Source organism: Leuciscus leuciscus (assembly GCF_965113295.1).
Source record: "Leuciscus leuciscus genome assembly, chromosome: 3".
Taxonomy (NCBI): Eukaryota; Metazoa; Chordata; class Actinopteri; order Cypriniformes; family Leuciscidae; genus Leuciscus; species Leuciscus leuciscus.
Genome location: NC_138727.1, coordinates 64,607,426 through 64,625,798, shown reverse-complemented (window position 1 = coordinate 64,625,798; position 18,373 = coordinate 64,607,426). Strand labels below are relative to the sequence as shown.

Below are 18,373 nucleotides of genomic sequence, written 5' to 3'. Positions count from 1 at the left end.
AAATAATTATTAAATCACTTACTTGACAGTGTGTGTGTGTGTGTGTGTGTGTGTGTGTGTGTGTGTGTGTGTGAAAGAAAGACTAAACACACTCAGGAAATGGTAAGCCAGACCCTGAAGCTTTCAGCTGGAGTTTTGTACTCATTTTGTGAAGCTTTTGTTTCACAATACTTCAGTCTTCAATGTACAAAGTTCACACAATACTGACTGTCTTCATCTTCAACACTACAAACAGAGACGTGTTTGTTTCACCTTTTTATTTACTCATTTCATAGTTTGTCCTCATCTGTTTGAGATTCATTACAAACACTGAAAATGAAGAGAGAAGAAACAGGCTTTCAAAAATGATATAAATCAGATTCACAGCTGATCAGTTCCTCAGAAGAAGTGAAGGCTTTCGCTGTCGACTGACAATAGACCACATCTAAACCACACGGAGAGGCCAGACGTCATCTTTTCAACAAACCACACTCACACACAGAAATGCATCAGTGAAATATCTGTGCACAAAAACAAAATATAATTCATATATTAATCAACAAATACTTTTTTTTACACTGCACATTAGCAGATAGATCAGCGCACATGCAACTCATAATGCAGATTGACACAAACACTCACCGAACACAATGTTCTTTGGTTTGATTAACAGTCAATGGAAAGCAATACGAGTGAGGCCGCTCACCTTCACATGATGAGTCTAGTCTTGTGTCACGATCAGATCCATCAGGACACGTGCATTTATAAGAGCCCTCGGTGTTCACACACACCATATCACTTGAGCATGCAGAGGTCTTCTCAAGACACTCATTGAAATCTGTTGGGGAAACAGTTGGTATTAATCATAGTATTTTAATCATAGTAGTCATTAGTAATCATAGTTTATCAGATAAACCCCTCTCGTACCCACACACTGTCCGGTTGTTGCTGTGAAATTGGGTGGATTTGATTGAAATCCTTCATCACAGGTGCAGTAGTAACTTCCATGTGTATTGAAACACTGAGCGTTTTCGCCACACGGAATCTGCGTCTCACACTCATCTTCATCTGTAAGAGAGGCAGGAATCAAGAAAGAAATATCATTACAAAGTTTAATAACTACAGTTACACAAATTCCCTCTTTTGAGTGACATACAGAGCATTAACTGTGTATTAGGCACATTATGATTGTATTAAAACACACAAGGTTCTCATTACCGACACAGGTCCTATTTTCTCTTTTTAATCCAACACCACATCCATGAGACTCACTAGACAGCAGGAAAAAACCTGATGAAGAAAAAGAAGATCTGTAGAATGATCTGTTTTTGCATTCATACATTTAGAAAAATATAGAATATATTTAAAAATGTAGACATTTATAATGTTACAAAATGATGTTTTATTAACAAAGTTCGGGAGGAGCAGGTTCAGATAATTAACCAAATTATGCACAGCTGGAGATTAATCAGTAATCAACTCAATGACAGAGTATAAATTCACAGCAGACCTATCTCTGTTCATTGAAAGTTTGTCAGCATTTGGCTGCGCCCTATCTTGCCAAAATGTCCGAATCAAGCGCTCCCATCCGATTAAGGAATTTTCCGTCCTTTTGGAATATTTACCAGAATCCTCGGGTGTTATATTGCGGGCGTCAAGCCAAATAAACGGGTCTTTGCCACCACGGGCGAAATACCAGCGATCTTCTTCCACATTTATTTTTATTTATTTTTTTCTAAACCAGATCATTCAAGTAACGTTTTTCCCTGCCATGGAGAATGGTCATAGGGCCTGCAAGCACCACGCTCGTGTTTCGGGCAATGCCGCCCTCTTCACGCGAAAGAACGGGCTTCTCCAACAGCTCCAGGCCGAAGCCGCAGGCCCTCAAAGAGCAGCGCCGCAGATTCAGTACCGGTCGACCAGCCTACGCTCTCAACCCCGTTGGCTGAACACCGCGAGCGCTCCGCTCCGTGGTTAAATTTCACATCGCGTTCAGTTATAACGAGGGGGACACGTTTTAAATGGTGTCGGTCCAAATTATATTCTGTCATTAACGCGCTGCTTTCTTGTGACTAAAACTCACAAGTAGGCCTACAGTAGCTCGCGGCCTCGTGCATTACGTGCTGAACGCATGCGCTCAGAATCTTTAACCTAACTTGTATCATTAACCATGTCCTGCAATTTATCTGCATAAATCGCGTAGAAACTTAGTTATAGCTTAAATGTTTTTATACATGGTTACAAGCAATGTGCTTTACACCAATAGTTCAATGATCCTTAAATGAAACAAAATGAAACAAACACAAAGTGCCTAAACTAAATTCAGGCAAAGAGTTGTCTTTTACGTAAGCTGTCTCCTTAGAAACCAGCAACAGATAAACGAACAATCGTTATCAAAAATCAGAGTGTACTTGACGTTGTTAATCATCGGTTCTCTGTAACTCTGGCTATTTGCTCCATTGCCGCAGCAGTGATGTTTTCTTCTGCTACCACAGGTTTTATCTTACTCCGGCTTTTTCTCCATTGCCGCAACAGTGTCTCCTCTGCTCCCGCAGAAGCTCTGTTCCCTTAGCTAATCTTGTTTACTGCCACTGCAGTGTCTCCTCTGCTCCCACAGGATTTCCGTTTCTCTCGCTAATTTTCTCCCCTGCCACAGCAGTGATGTCTCCTCTGCTCCTGCAGGAACTGTTTCTCCGGCTAATTCTCCTCTGCTCCCGCAGGTTTTCTGTATACTCCGGCTAATTCTCAACTGCCACAGCAGTGATGTTTTCCTCTGCTCTCGCAGGTTTTGTTACTCCAGCTAATTCTCCACTGCCACAGCAGTGATGTTTCCTCTGCTCCCACAGGTTTTCTGTTACTCCGGCTAATTCTCAACTGCCACAGCAGTGATGTTTCCTCTGCTCCCGCAGGTTTTCTGTTACTCCGGCTAATTCTTCACTTCCACAGCAGTGATGTCTCCTCTGCTCCCGCAGGTTTTCTGTTACTCCAGCTAATTCTCCACTGCCATAGCAGTGATGTTTCCTCTGCTCCCGCAGGTTTTCTGTTACTCTGGCTAATTCTTCACTGCCACAGCAGTGATGTTTCCTCTGCTCCCATAGGTTTTCTGTTACTCCGGCTAATTCTCCACTGCCACAGCAGTGATGTTTCCTCTGCTCCCGCAGGTTTTGTTACTCCGGCTAATTCTCCACTGCCACAGCAGTGATGTTTCCTCTGCTCCCGCAGGTTTTGTTACTCCGGCTAATTCTCCACTGCCACAGCAGTGATGTTCTCTGCTCCCACAGGTTTTCTGTAACTCCAGCTAATTCTCCACTGTCGCAGCAGTGATGTTTCCTCTGCTCCTGCAGGAGCCCTGTTTCTTTAGCTAATCTTGTTTAATGCCACTGCAGTGATGTTTCCTCTGCTCCCACAGGTTTTCTGTTACTCTGGCTATTTCCTCGACTGCCACAGCAGTGATGTCTCCTCTGCTCCCACAGGTTTTCCGTTACTTCGGCTATTTTCTCCACTGCCACCGCACTGATGTCTCCTCTGCTCCCGCAGGAGCCCTGTTTCTTTAGCTAATCTTGTTTAATGCCACTGCATTGATGTCTCCTCTGCTCCCGCAGGAACTCTATTTCCCCAACTAATTTTCTATGCTGCTGTAACAAGGCTGTCTCCTGCTCTCGCAAGAGCTCTGTTTCTCTGGCTAATTCTCTACTGCCACAGCAGTAAGGTTTTCCTTCGCTCTCATGGGTTTTCTGTTACTGGCTATTTTCTCTCCTGCCGCAGCAGCAATGTCTCCTCTGCTCCTGCAGGAACTGTTTCTCCGGCTAATTCTCTACTGCCACAGCAATGAGGTTCCTTTGCTCCCTCAGGATTTCTGTTACTCTAACTACTTTCTCCCCTGCCGCAGTAGTGATGTCTCCTATGCTCCCGCAAGCTCTGTTTCTCTGGCTAATTCTCTACTGCCACAGCAGTGAGGTTTCCTTCGCTCCCACAGGATTTGTTACTCCAGTTCATTTTCTCTACTGCTAGCAGGGATGGGTCTGCTCCAGCAGGAGAACTGGTCTCCCAGCGGACACTGCATGCATCCATTTTACTCTCTTCTCTTTCCAGCGAGCATTGGTCTCCCAGCGGACACTGCATACATTTTTCTCTCTTCTCTGTCCAGCGAGCATTGGTCTCACAGCGGACACTGCATGTATCTGTTTTCTCTTCTCTGCAAGCATCGATCTCACAGCGGAGGCAGTCCTTCCGTCCAACCTCATAGACTGCCCAAATAATTCCAAACACGAATTCTTCTCGCCGCTCGGCCACCTAAACGATGCTATACACATAATTCTGCAAGGCCGCCCTTTCATCACGCACCTCCTCGCCCTAAGTTTATGGATAACTTACTCTAATCAGTGGAATGGCTTAACCTTTTTCTACGATTACATCTCTCTCTCCCCCTCGATTAAGCCGTTGACAGCTCCTTCCAATAGTCGTCACGGCTTTCCCAGAGGGGAAAGTGGTCAACTAACAGAATCCTAGTCCATCGCGACAAACTAAACTATGCACTGCATCAACAAAGATCGTTCTTACTCACCCGCGTTAATTGCCACTCCTCAGATGCCTCATCTGGAACTCCGCTTGATCAGTTTGTAATACAGTAACTGCCAAACGCGTTCCAGGAGCACAAAATCAAATCGCTGACTCTCCCATTACTCTTTGCAGAAATTCAGGACGTTGGTGCCAGAAGCATAAAAAGCTTAAAAGCGCTATCTAACCAGCATTCAGTTTTCAATAAATTAGTCTACGGTAAGCCTGCCCCCCGCCATAAATAAATCTCAAACATTCCTGCTCATTAAAGGATTCAAGAACTTATCCCACTCGTCTGGATACCAGTTAATCTATTGCAATTGACATACTCGCCAAATGTATTCCGACACTGTCTCGCATACCATTCCACCAACTCCGTCTGCGCACTGGAAGCACGTCTGTCTTAGCTGTCTTCGGTTTTCTCCACCGCTCCGAATTGACTATCACATCTAACGTCGACTCAAATACCCATACTTCAATCTCATATTTACAGATCGTAGATATCGAAACCATATTTTCTTCATTAAACAAGTAGTAAACTGATCGAGCAAAAAGTTCACTTACGTTTATATTTTCAATCCGCCAACCCCATCCAACTGTACCAGTCTCGTTTGATTTACTGCAGTATAAACGCTCAATGTTCAAATCCCTACTCGGCCCACATCAGAAGCGTTCAAAACCTACATCAGATCCAGCCGCTTCCACATCAAAACGCTTACCAAGCCATAATTAAATCGTTCATTTCCATCACCTGCTGCGCTCAATCCATTGTCACTCAGTCAGTTCCAACCCACTTCCAGTATCACTTGGTTCGTTGCGTTCAAGCTCGATACAATAAACATCTACAATTCAGTGCTTTTTTACAAACAATGGCAGGCTCCCCCGTTCGCACACGTAACGGCTCCTCGTTCAAGGGCCGGGCTGTGTCCCCCTTCCGAAGCGCTGATCGAGCCCTTCCGTTCGAATCGCAGTGAGAGTCTGCCCATCTTAGTCGCCATGGGACGTCCGTGCTCGTGTCGCTGTGTGGGCTCCCCATTCGTCGGGCCGCGAGGGTTCTGTTCCCGTGTCCCAGCCCCCTTCGAAGCGCTGGTCGAGCCCCCCGACAGAGTCCAGCGGACGCCCTCCCTTCCGCTGGCGAGGCCTACCCATCCGATGCCGTGAGCATCCAAGTTCCCGTCGGACGCTGCGAGGGCCCTCCCAGTTGAATGGCTAAACTCTTTCTCAAATCACGCTCGTAAAAATCTTGCGTCATCGAGTTGACAGTTCAACTGCCAAATGGGCTTATCCGTCCGATGCCGTGAGCATCCAAGTTCCCGTCGGATGTCGCGAGAGCCCTCCCGGTCGAACAGTCAAGCTCGTTTTTAGTAAATACCTTCTCATGCCCTGCACTTTTTGGGGGGATTAATTATGACCGCCGCTAGCGTAGCTAGCCGGTCATATAGGGATTGTCAAAGTTTTATTTTTATTTATTTTTTCGTCACCTTACTGAATTTTTCGTCAACGATACCAGGGACACCGAAGCACCGGGGAACATGAAATTTGGTGGGCATGTAGCCCCACTAGACTTCTAAGGAAAAATTTCGTTTGGTCCCCGGGGGCCACTCCCCCCCCGCGCTGGGCCCCCCCAAACCCCCAAAAATGCAGTTTTTCCTAAATAACTACCTGAACCGTGGCACCGAGGATGAAGAAATTTTTATGGTATGTTGGTCTACTAGACTTTTACGGAAAAATTTCGTTTGGTCCCTGGGGGCCACTTCCCCCCCCCGCGCTGGGGCCCCCGTAAATTTTTCGTCAACGATACCAGGGACACCGAAACACCGGGGAACATGAAATTTGGTGGGCATGTAGCCCCACTAGACTTCTACGGAAAAATTTCGTTTGGTCCCCGGGGGCCACTCCCCCCCCGCGCTGGGCCCCCCCAAACCCCAAAAAATGCAGTTTTTCCTAAATAACTACCTGAACCGTGGCACCGAGGATGAAGAAATTTTTATGGTATGTTCGTCTACTAGACTTTTACGGAAAAATTCCGTTTGGTCCCCGGGGGCCACTTCCCCCCCCTGCGCTGGGGCCCCCGTAAATTTTTCGTCAACGATACCAGGGACACCGAAACACGGGGGAACATGAAATTTGGTGGGCATGTAGCCCCACTAGACTTCTACGGAAAAATTTCGTTTGGTCCCCGGGGGCCACTCCCCCCAGCCCCCCCCCCCCCCCCCCCCCCCCGCGCTGGGCCCCCCCAAACCCCCAAAAATGCAGTTTTTCCTAAATAACTACCTGAACCGTGGCACCGAGGATGAAGAAATTTTTATGGCACATCAACCTAGCCCATAATCACTCATTTGTGATTTGCGCCCCTCCCATAAAAAATGAAAATGCAATATTATTCTGCTTTAATCGCCCCTATCTTCAGTGGAGATGTTCAGAACTGCACCATATTTCATGTGTATGATTAACTTGACAACCTCTGGGGGTATCCTCTGCTAAGTTTTGTAGAATTTCATCCATGGGGGGGTATAAAATAAATTCATTTATGTGCACATTTAGTGACTGTACACTCATCGGCCTGTAGATGGTGCTGTTGAGCGAAGGGTTGCTGGTTTAGGATGATACTGTCACACACACACATGCAGGAATACAAACAAACGCAAGCATGCACACACACTGACATCCACACGCACAGACACACACCCATACAAATCCACATGCTCAAACACACACACACAAACACACACGCGCACACATGTACGCACACATACATACACGCACAGACACACACACACACACACACACACACACACACACACAGACAGACATGCACATACTATTACTTTTTTTAGGTATATACATAAACACGCAATACAGCCAAATTACTCCACGTCATTTATTTTTGTGGAAAGCCAGTGCAGGCCTGAGCGGCGGTCATATTTTGTACCGCAATGCGGTACATCTAGTTTCACATCATTTTACGATTGCTGTCCTGCGCTCACCTGGCTTTTATGGGGGGAGTACTCTGGGTTCGGGCCTAACTCCGAGCTCGGAGGCCTCCCCCTGGACAGCACGCCAAATATGCATAAACTTATTGTACTAATTATGACCGCCGCTAGCGTAGCTAGCCGGTCATATAGGGATTGTCAAAGTTTTTTTTTTTTTTTTTTTTTTTTTTTGTCACCTTACTGAATTTTTCGTCAACGATACCAGGGACACCGAAGCACCGGGGAACATGAAATTTGGTGGGCATGTAGCCCCACTAGACTTCTAAGGAAAAATTTCGTTTGGTCCCCGGGGGCCACTCCCCCCCCGCGCTGGGCCCCCCCAAACCCCCAAAAATGCAGTTTTTCCTAAATAACTACCTGAACCGTGGCACCGAGGATGAAGACATTTTTGTGGTATGTTGGTCTACTAGACTTTTACGGAAAAATTTCATTTGGTCCCCGGGGGCCACTTCCCCCCCCCCCCCGCGCTGGGGCCCCCGTAAATTTTTCGTCAACCATACCAGGGACACCGAAACACCGGGGAACATGAAATTTGGTGGGCATGTAGCCCCACTAGACTTCTAAGGAAAAATTTCGTTTGGTCCTCGGGGGCCACTCCCCCCCCGCGCTGGGCCCCCCCAAACCCAAAAAAATGCCGTTTTTCCTAAATAACTACCTGAACCGTGGCACCGAGGATGAAGACATTTTTATGGTATGTTGGTCTACTAGACTTTTACGGAAAAATTTCGTTTGGTCCCCGGGGCCACTTCCCCCCCCCGCGCTGGGGTCCCCGTAAATTTTTCGTCAACGATACCAGGGACACCGAAGCACCGGGGAACATGAAATTTGGTGGGCATGTAGCCCCACTAGACTTCTACGGAAAAATTCCGTTTGGTCCCCGGGGGCCACTCCCCCCCCGCGCTGGGCCCCCCCAAACCCAAAAAAATTCAGTTTTTCCTAAATAACTACCTGAACCGTGGCACCGAGGATGAAGACATTTTTATGGTATGTTGGTCTACTAGACTTTTACAGAAAAATTTCGTTTTGGTCCCCGGGGCCACTTCCCCCCCCCCCGCGCTGGGGCCCCCGTAAATTTTTCGTCAACGATACCAGGGACACCGAAGCACCGGGGAACATGAAATTTGGTGGGCATGTAGCCCCACTAGACTTCTACGGAAAAATTTCGTTTGGTCCCCGGGGGCCACTCCCCCCCCGCGCTGGGCCCCCCCAAACCCCAAAAAATGCAGTTTTTCCTAAATAACTACCTGAACCGTGGCACCGAGGATGAAGAAATTTTTATGGTATGTTCGTCTACTAGACTTTTACGGAAAAATTTCGTTTGGTCCCCGGGGGCCACTCCCCCCTCCCCGCGCTGGGGCCCCCTTAAATTTTTCGTCAACGATACCAGGGACACCGAAGCACCGGGGAACATGAAATTTGGTGGGCATGTAGCCCCACTACACTTCTACGGAAAAATTTCGTTTGGTCCCCGGGGGCCACTCCCCCCCCACGCTGGGCCCCCCCAAACCCCAAAAAATGCAGTTTTTCCTAAATAACTACCTGAACCGTGGCACCGAGGATGAAGAAATTTTTATGGTATGTTGGTCTACTAGACTTTTACGGAAAAATTTCGTTTGGTCCCCGGGGGCCACTTCCCCCCCCCTGCGCTGGGGCCCCCGTAAATTTTTCGTCAACGATACCAGGGACACCGAAACACCGGGGAACATGAAATTTGGTGGGCATGTAGCCCCACTAGACTTCTACGGAAAAATTTCGTTTGGTCCCCGGGGGCCACACCCATACACAGACACACACCCATACACACACATACAAATCCACATGCACAGACACACACACACAAACACACACGCGCACACATGTACACACAGACACACACATACACAAATACACACACATACACACACACACACACACACACACACACACACACACACACACACAGACAGACATGCACATACTATTACTTTTTTTAGGTATATACATAAACACGCAATACAGCCAAATTACTCCACGTCATTTATTTTTGTGGAAAGCCAGTGCAGGCCTGAGCGGCGGTCATATTTTGTACCGCGATGCGGTACATCTAGTTATATGTAGATGTGAACTCGTGAAATATTTCTATTTCAAATAAACTGTCCTTGTGAACTTTTTTTGTTCATCAAAGAAACCTGAAAAATAAAATGTACATCAGGGTTCCCAGAAAAATATGAAGACTCTCAACGGAGGATAATCACTGATGATAATCAGAAGTGTTTCTTGAGCTGCAAATCTGTCCGGGTTCTGCCCTGCCTCGTCTGTGTTGTCGGATTCATGTTTCTATGTTTGTCTTGTGTCTGAGCACATGGCTCTGTCCTGGCCTGTGTTTGCGTGTGCTCCTCTTGTCCCGCCTCCTTGTTTCCCGTGACCACACCCCCTTGATTAGTCCACGTCTTGTCCTCTTCACTAATTGTGCTCACCTGATCCTCATGTGCTCCGGTCCCTTTATATGGTACCTCTTTCCCTCATGTCTTTGCTGGTTTGTTTTGTGTATGTACTATGTGGTGTTTTCCAGTTTGTGTTCTGGAAATCATCTTAGCGCTTAATCTAGTTTTTTAAAATTAAATATATTTCCCGGTATCAGAGTATCCTTGTTGCTATTTTGTTTATTCGCTTCTGTTCTGCTTAACTTTTGCTCTCGTTCTTTATAATCTAGTTTGAGTTCTCTTTTGTCTTAGAATTTTAATTGTAGTTATTTTCTTCTTTCCCTGTCTAGTGGAAGACTTGCTTTTCTTTTGCAATTCCAGTTTTGATCTTTAGATCTTTTTTGTTTTACTTTTTCTCATTAGTTTGTGTTTGTTATATTTATTTCTCTATTTTAGTTTCTCTAGTCATTATCTTATCAGGTTTATTTTGGTTCTCTTAACTGTTACTATATCTTGTCTTGAGTCGTCTTGTATGTTCTTCTGTGTGTTCCTGTATCCCCCGAGTCCCCTGGCCCCTGACTCCTGACCGGTACAGCTATCTAGCTCCTGCGTCAAGCCTCTGGTTCGGTGAGCCTCTACCTGGTGGCGAGACTGGTGATCTGAGATCTACATTGAGCTACGAGTTCCTTGTGTTCCTGTCTGGTCTTTGCTTTGGAGCCGCCTCTATTGCACTCACGTCATCACCATCTTACTGACGTCGTGTCCCCTGCCCTGCTTTCTGAACTGTGGTTCACGCTTCACTCTCCCTGTTGTCTCAAGTCTTCAGTCTGGTTAAAGGATTAGTTCACTTTCAAAACAAATGTTGCTGATAATTTACTCACCCTGATGTCATCCAAGATATCTATGTCTTTCTTTCTTCAGTCGAAAAGAAATTAAGGTTTTTGAGGAAAACATTCCAGGATTTTTCTACACAGAATGGACTTCAATGGCAACCAACTATACCAATGTTCAAAGAAGGTTCAAATGTCCGTCTCAATGCAGCTTCAAAGTCTCGACAAGATCCCAGTCGAGAAATAAGGGTCTTATCCAGCGAAACGATCGGTCATTTTCAAAAATAAAATAAAATAATTTTATATATATATATATATATATATCACTTTTTAACCACAAATGCCCGTCTTTATACCATCTCTGAGATGCGGCACGTATTACGTCATCAAATTTGAAAGGTCACGAAAAATAAATACAAATAATAATAAATTAAAATGATACATTTTTCCGTGTCAGAAGATTTTGAAGTTGGAGGAGAAAATGAGTTTTTCGCCCTTCCCTACCTTTTTGAACCGGAGTACACAGACAAATAACTTTTCACTGACTCGTTTACACTGTCAGTGAAATGTGACCCAATTCCGATTTTTTTGCTCATATGTGACACAGATCGGATGTGTTCTATGACAGTGTAAACAGGAACAAAACGCATGCATTCGGATATTTCGAGATCGGTTTCAGGCCTCATTCATATGTGGAAATAAATCAGATATAAATCGGTTATGTGCCAATGTGACTGTCATGTAAACAGGCAGATCGGATTTTTCTGAGGCATTAGGCGACGTCTCTGCGGTTTAATGATGAGAGAGAACCTGGACGGATGGCCCGACAAAACGTTGTGTCGTCGTAGGAGAGGAATGTGGACGAACGTTGACACAACATATCAAAGGTTGGCTTGCTCATCCTAAAATTTCGGACCCACTGCTTCTCGTTAAAGCCAACATTTAAACACAATATGCTCCCACCAGTCCTGAGATCTCTCTCGCACACAATAACTGAAGCATGAGCACAGGCTGCAATGATGGCACTTTTCATCCTCCTCCGCCTCATAATCATGGTGATGTTTGGCGATCTTTGCATATATCGCAGAGCTAGCATCAAGCATATTTTGCGTTCGTCCATCTGTGCATGATAATTTAACCCCCTTTAAGCATGCACGATGTTTCAGATAGTATGGCAAGTGTAAACGCATTAATCGGATATGGGTCACAGTGGAAAGAACGTGTAAACGGACGGTCAAAAAAATCAGATATAGGCAACAAATCAGAATTGGACATCAAGACCTGCAGTGTAAATGGGGCCTTAGATGACGTGACGCTCGGCGACCTTTCCAACGTGATTACGCAATGCGTGGCACATCTCAGAGATGGTACACGACGAGCATTTGTGGTTAAAAAGTGTGTGTGTATATATATATACTGTAATAATAATAATAATAAATTAACAAACAAACAAAATAAAATATTATGCCAACAATAAACATAAATGGCTCATAAATAATAATAATTAATAAATAAAATAATTAAATACATTTATATTTATATTTATATATATATATATATTATTATTATTATTATTATTATTATTTATGAGCCATTTATGTTTATTGTTGGCATAATATTTTATTTTGTTTGGATATATTTATATTAGTATTTTGGACACTGGGTGACAGTGATTAGATGCACATGGTTGTATATCCATTCTTACATCAGCACTGGAGAATATTCAGCATTGGCTGCTTAAATCCTGCCTATTATTGAACAAAAAGAAAACTGTTGCCATGATTTTCTCAAAAAAACTCATAAAACTGGAGCGGTCCAGTGTGTTCCTGGGGGGAGTGGAACTTGACATTGTAGAAGAGTTCAAGTACCTCGGGGTCACACTGGAGCCAACACTTTCTTTCAAAAAACACATCAAACTTATGGCGAACAGAATCAAATTCAACTTACATAACTTTAAACAAATCAGACCATCAATGACAATTACTTCTGCTAAAATGTTTCTACATTCAATGATATTTTCACATATAGATTACTGCATTACAACCTGGTCACTCACTGGAAATATAATTTTAAAACCCATAGAAATGTTGTTTAAAAAATCTATAAAAATACTTGATCAAAAGCCTCTGTCATTCCATCATTGTAATATTTTGGGAAAATATAATATGCTCAATTTTGAAAATTGTATTCATTTTAAAAATAGCTGTTTAATTTATAAAGTTTTTCACGGACTGGCCCCACCTTCACTTTCTACATACAGTGCCCTCCACAATTATTGAACCCCCTGGTAAATATGATCAAAATTGGCTGCAAAAAATAAATCTGCATCGATTATCCTTGTGATCTTTCATTCAAAAAATGTGCAAAATTCTAACCTTTCATTGAAGTAAAAGAATTGAAAGTGGGGGGAAATCACATTATGAAATAAATGTTTTTCTCCAAAACACGTTGGCCACAATTATTGAAACCCTTTTATTAAATAGTTTTTGCAATCTCCTTTTGCCAAGATGAGCTCTGAGTCTTCTCCTATAATGCCTGATGAGTTTGGAGAACACCTGACAAGAGATCAGAGATCATTCCTCCACACAGAATCTCTCCAGATCCTTCAGATTCCCAGATCCATGTTGGTGCTTCTCCTCTTCAGTTCACTCCACTCATCAGGTCAGGGGACTGGGACGGTCATGGCAGAAGCTTCATTTTGTGCTCCACAACAAATTTTTGTGTTGATTTTGATGTTTGTTTTGGATCGTTGTCCTGAAGGAAGATCCAACCACGGCCCATTATAAGATTTCTAGCAGAAAGCATCAGGTTTTGATTTTTTATCTGTTGATATTTGATAGAATCCACAATGCCATGTATCTGAACAAGAAGTCCAGGACCTCCAGCAGAAAAATATGCCCACAACATTAAAGATCCAATGGTATATTAAATTGTACACATGGGGTACTTTTTATCCTTGTGTTCACCAAACCCATCTAGTGTGTTTGCTGCCAAAAAGCTCTGTTTTAGTCTCATCTGACCACAGAACCCTGTGTTGTTTGAAGATCCAGTCGTGTCTGACAATTAAATTTGCTGGAATTTGTTTTTGGATGAGCGAGGAGTTTTTTTTTTAAAGCCTCCCAAACAACATGTGGGGATGTAGGGGTTGTTTGATAATTTTTTTTTTCGGCTTTCTGACCCCCAAGACTCAACTAATCTCTGCAATTCTCCATCTGTGATCCTTGAAGAGTCTTTGGCCACTCAAACTTTCATACTCGCCATGCATTAAGACAGTATAGACACACGTCCTTTTCCTGGCAGATTCATAACATCTTTAGTTGGTTATAACTTCTTAATTATTGCCCTGATGGTCAAAATTGGGATTTTCAATTCTTTAGCTACTGTCTTACAGCCACTTTCTAGTTTGTGATGCTCAACAATCTTTTGCTACGCATCAGAACTATATTCTGTGGTTTTACTCATTGTGATGGATGATTAAGGGGATTTGGCCTTTGTGTTTCCTCATATTTAAACTCCTGTGAAACACGAAGTCATAGCTGGACAGTTTCATGTTCCTAGTCACCCTGGTGTACTAAAAAAGGTAAATATTAATGGGAATATACTTCAGAGATATTTTACTCGTAAAAAATTCTAGGGGTTTCAATAATTGTGGCCAACGTGTTTTGGAGAAAAACATTTATTTCATAATGTGATTTCCCCCCACTTTCAATTCTTTTACTTCAATGAAAAGTTAGAATTTTGCACATTTTTTGAATGAAAGATCACAAGGATAATCGATGCAGATTTATTTTTTACAGCCAATTTTGATCATATTTACCAGGGGGTTCAATAATTGTGGAGGGCACTGTACATCAAACTAAGGTCTGACAGAGGTTTTTGTACCAGAGCCTCATTTAGAGGAGATATAGAGATCCCGCACAGAAAAACTACCTTTGGACAAACTGTTCTGTCTATCAGAGGAGGTCAGTTTTGGAACAGCCTCCCAACAAACATTAGAGAATGTCCCACTTACTGCACATTTAAAAAGCACCTTAAACAGTTTCTTAAAAGTTCCCAGTTATGTCCTCATTTTGACTAATCTTATTGATGTAATGTAATATGCCTGAATGTGTGCTAATGTGTTTCTTGCTTGATACTGTATATTGTCATATTCTTTTGTGCTGCATTATTTTATTTTTTTATGTTTGTCTTCCTGCCTCGGGACTACAGGTGAAAATTAGCATTTATGCTATAACCTGGCTCATTTACAGTCTGTACAGAAATGTTTGATTGTTCATTAATGTGCACTGTCCCGAATAAACAAACAAACAAACAAACAAACAAATAAATAAATACATAAACATAGGGGGCATAGGTGACAGGAAGTGGTAGCCATAGGTAGGGGGAGCACACACAGTTCTCACCAGACAACAGACAACAGAGCACAGATCATAGACCACAGATTAGAGTCTACAGATCAGAATACACGCAAACAACTGGAAACAAGATAAGAAATCAACCGGTATGTTCATCTGTTTGTACTATTTACTACAATAAACCACAAACCTCAACTGCAATAATCTCTGGAAAATCTTTGTGTGTCTGCGTAAAAACTTCACTCCTACTTGTGCATGATGGTAAAGCTAGAGGTACAGCAAGGCAAGGATTGCCATAATCATATTTTATTTCTTTATTTATGTATTTATTTATGTATTTATTTATGTATTTATTTATTTTATTTATTTATTTATTTATTTATATTTATATATTTTTTGTTTGTTGAAAATTACCAATCTAGATAAGACCCTTATTTCTCGACTGGGATCGTGCCGAGACTTTGAAGCTGCATTGAGACGGACATTTGAACCTTCTTTGAACATTGGAATAGTTGGTTGCCATTGAAGTTCATTCTGTGGAGAAAAATCCTGGAATGTTTTCCTCAAAAACCTCAATTTCTTTTCGACTGAAGAAAGAAAGACATGGATATCTTGGATGACATCGGGGTGAGGAAATTTATCAGCAAAACATTTTTGGAAAGTGAACTAATCCTTTAATAAAGGCCTTTATTGGTTATCTGCTCATTTGCGTCTGTGTCCTCCTATCTCTTGCAGAATTGTGACAAAATCGGCATATTAGAATGATTTCTGAAGGAAGCTACACTTGTTGTACTATGTTGTACTATGTGAGTATTTGTTGTACCTGAACAACAATGCATGCGCAGAACACCTGCCCACAAAGAGGACTCAAGAAACACATTAAACACGCACAACTCTTCTGGTTTGCTACAGCATTATAGTACATTATATTACGGGGCTGTTGAATGCTTGAATCTGATTGGTTGAGGAACGTTCTAAGGTGTGCAGGTATTTCCAGGGAAACACACAGCTAAAGTAGTTCCAGCAGGTCTTGACCGCATTACAGCTCTATATCACTACGCCAAATAAAAGTTATTTAAAAGGTCTTTACAGCCGACAACAAGAACCAAAACCCACAACAACACTGACCAAGCAAATATAGTAAACAATAGGATAAAAACAAGTTTTTGCCACAAAATTAGGTCACATACTATCTCTCTCCCGCTTAAACACACATACATACAGTACAGACACACACTCTGTCAGTGCTGATCTGACGGTTTTATCAGTGAAATAGTTAACAATTTAAAAGCTGACATTTCTCTTTATCAACGTAATGGCTCTGTTCTCGATGCAGATAAATATACGCTTCGCTACCACCTCGGGTGTGCATTATTTTCTAATTCATAGGACTGTTTTCAATGATTCCTTACATATAGTGTATTGTAGCGTTTCGCTACTAAAAGTAAACAGACGGATTCTTCCTCCTTCTAAGGCTTTATTTAAGAACTGCAGGGTTACTGTTATGGCCGTAACCCACGCCGTACAACATGAAGGGGAGAGATATAACGTGCTGTCTCTGTTGTTAAACTCACTCTGTCTTCCCGCTCCCAGCTCTTCACTCGCTCTAGCCCCTTGACCCCGCTAAAACCCCGCCCCTTAAAGAACCAGGGACTAACAGATAGAACCACTTGTGAGTCGATTAACATTGTCGAGCAACATAACACTAACTAACTAGTCTCTTCCATTTATACTGACATTACAGTATTATTAACTATAGCCAATCAGTGCAGCCCTGATGCATGTAAATTCAAGTACCTGCTCAGCTCAGCTACCGTTCGGACGCTCTTGCTTACTGCTCCGCGCTTTGCTCTATCGCTTTTATATTTTATCTTCTATATTTTTATATTTTAGCTCCTTTTATCACCTAATTTTAACTTCAGCAAATCAGCACAGTGCTCAAACGACAAAGTTTGGATTATCACAAAAACGCAGAATTCTTCTACCCGACCAGCTTACATTCCGGGGAAAGGAAAACACAACTGCCTACAAGGATAAGAGAGAAAATGCCTCTTCTGGAATCTACTTGCTGCACTAACTGCCACAGACTTTTACAAAGGATTGCAGTTCTTGAAACAAAGTTATTTACGGGACCACCAAACCAGACGGAACACACAACAGAGCTTCGTCATGGACACCCTCAGCATATAGCCGGTGAGTCCCATGAAACTAGTGCTCCTCGACAGGTAGAGAAACAAGCCGATCGACTTACAAATCGATGGCACAAACAGGGAGCGAGACCCAAAGGCACTCGAGACATCAGATTGTCACGAGCCTCATATTTTACCGCAGTAGCATCCTCTACCCCAGATACAGCTCTGACAAGGATGGCAAACACTGGTCTCCCACCAACACCTATACATCTTGAGAACAGATTTGAAGTACTAATGAATGTAAATGAGGAATCCCCAAACGTGATGAATGTGATCGAACACAGACTGAATAGGCCAGTAGCTAACACTGATGCTAACTGGCGCTCAAGGTCGAGCAGACAGCGGCACTCAGCTCAGAGCACAGCCGAGCCCAGGACTCTGATAGTGGGGGACTCCATAATCAGAAACATTAGCAGCAGGGATACAACTACATGCTGCCTTCCACAAGCAACAATTTCTGATATAAACAGGGAACTACAGAACATTCTAATGAAACATAAGACTGCAAATCGACTCATAATTCATGTGGGGAAGAATGATATTCATAAAGAGCAGTCAGAACTCCTTAAGAAGGATTTCAATGAACTTTTTGAAACACTTAAAAGACTGAAAGTTCAAACATTCATCAGTGGACCACTCCCAGCAAGAGGAACAAACAGGTTTTCACGGCTGCTTGGGATTAATACATGGCTGCAAAAAACCTGCAATATAAAAGGAGTAAACTTCATTGACAACTTCAATCTTTTCTGGAGTCAGAGACAACTATTTCATCGGGATGGCCATCACCCAAACAAACTTGGTTCAAGAGTGTTAAAGGACAATATCGACTTCTCCCTCAATCATCCTTCTGCAGTGTGTGTCAATCTGAACGACACACACACACATGGAAACAGTATGAATGAACACGGGACTTCACTTCAGCAACAAGATGGACATGCGGTTGACATATCACACAAGGACAATGATAACACCACTGAGCCACAACAACCTCTGCTCACGGACACAATCTCAGCTGAGCCATGCCCACAGAGCTCACCACAGACAGTCATATCAGAACTGCTCCAA

The 18,373-nt window shown here is 43.1% G+C and overlaps 1 protein-coding gene across 3 annotated transcripts in view; it reads right to left on the bottom strand.

Moving 5' to 3' along the window:
* Nucleotides 1–237: 237 nt before the first annotated feature.
* Nucleotides 238–18,373, bottom strand: part of LOC309495478 (uncharacterized protein) — a 33,670-nt gene continuing 15,534 nt past the window's right edge. For all 3 annotated transcript variants that reach the window (XM_082165292.1, XM_082165293.1, XM_082165291.1), the window contains 4 exons: nt 1,198–1,269; nt 907–1,047; nt 686–817; nt 238–500 (listed from right to left, as the gene is read on the bottom strand). In XM_082165292.1, coding sequence (XP_082021418.1) covers nt 472–500; nt 686–817; nt 907–1,047; nt 1,198–1,269 — 374 coding nt within the window. In that variant the 3' untranslated portion in view covers nt 238–471. The remainder of the gene's footprint in view (nt 501–685; nt 818–906; nt 1,048–1,197; nt 1,270–18,373) is intronic.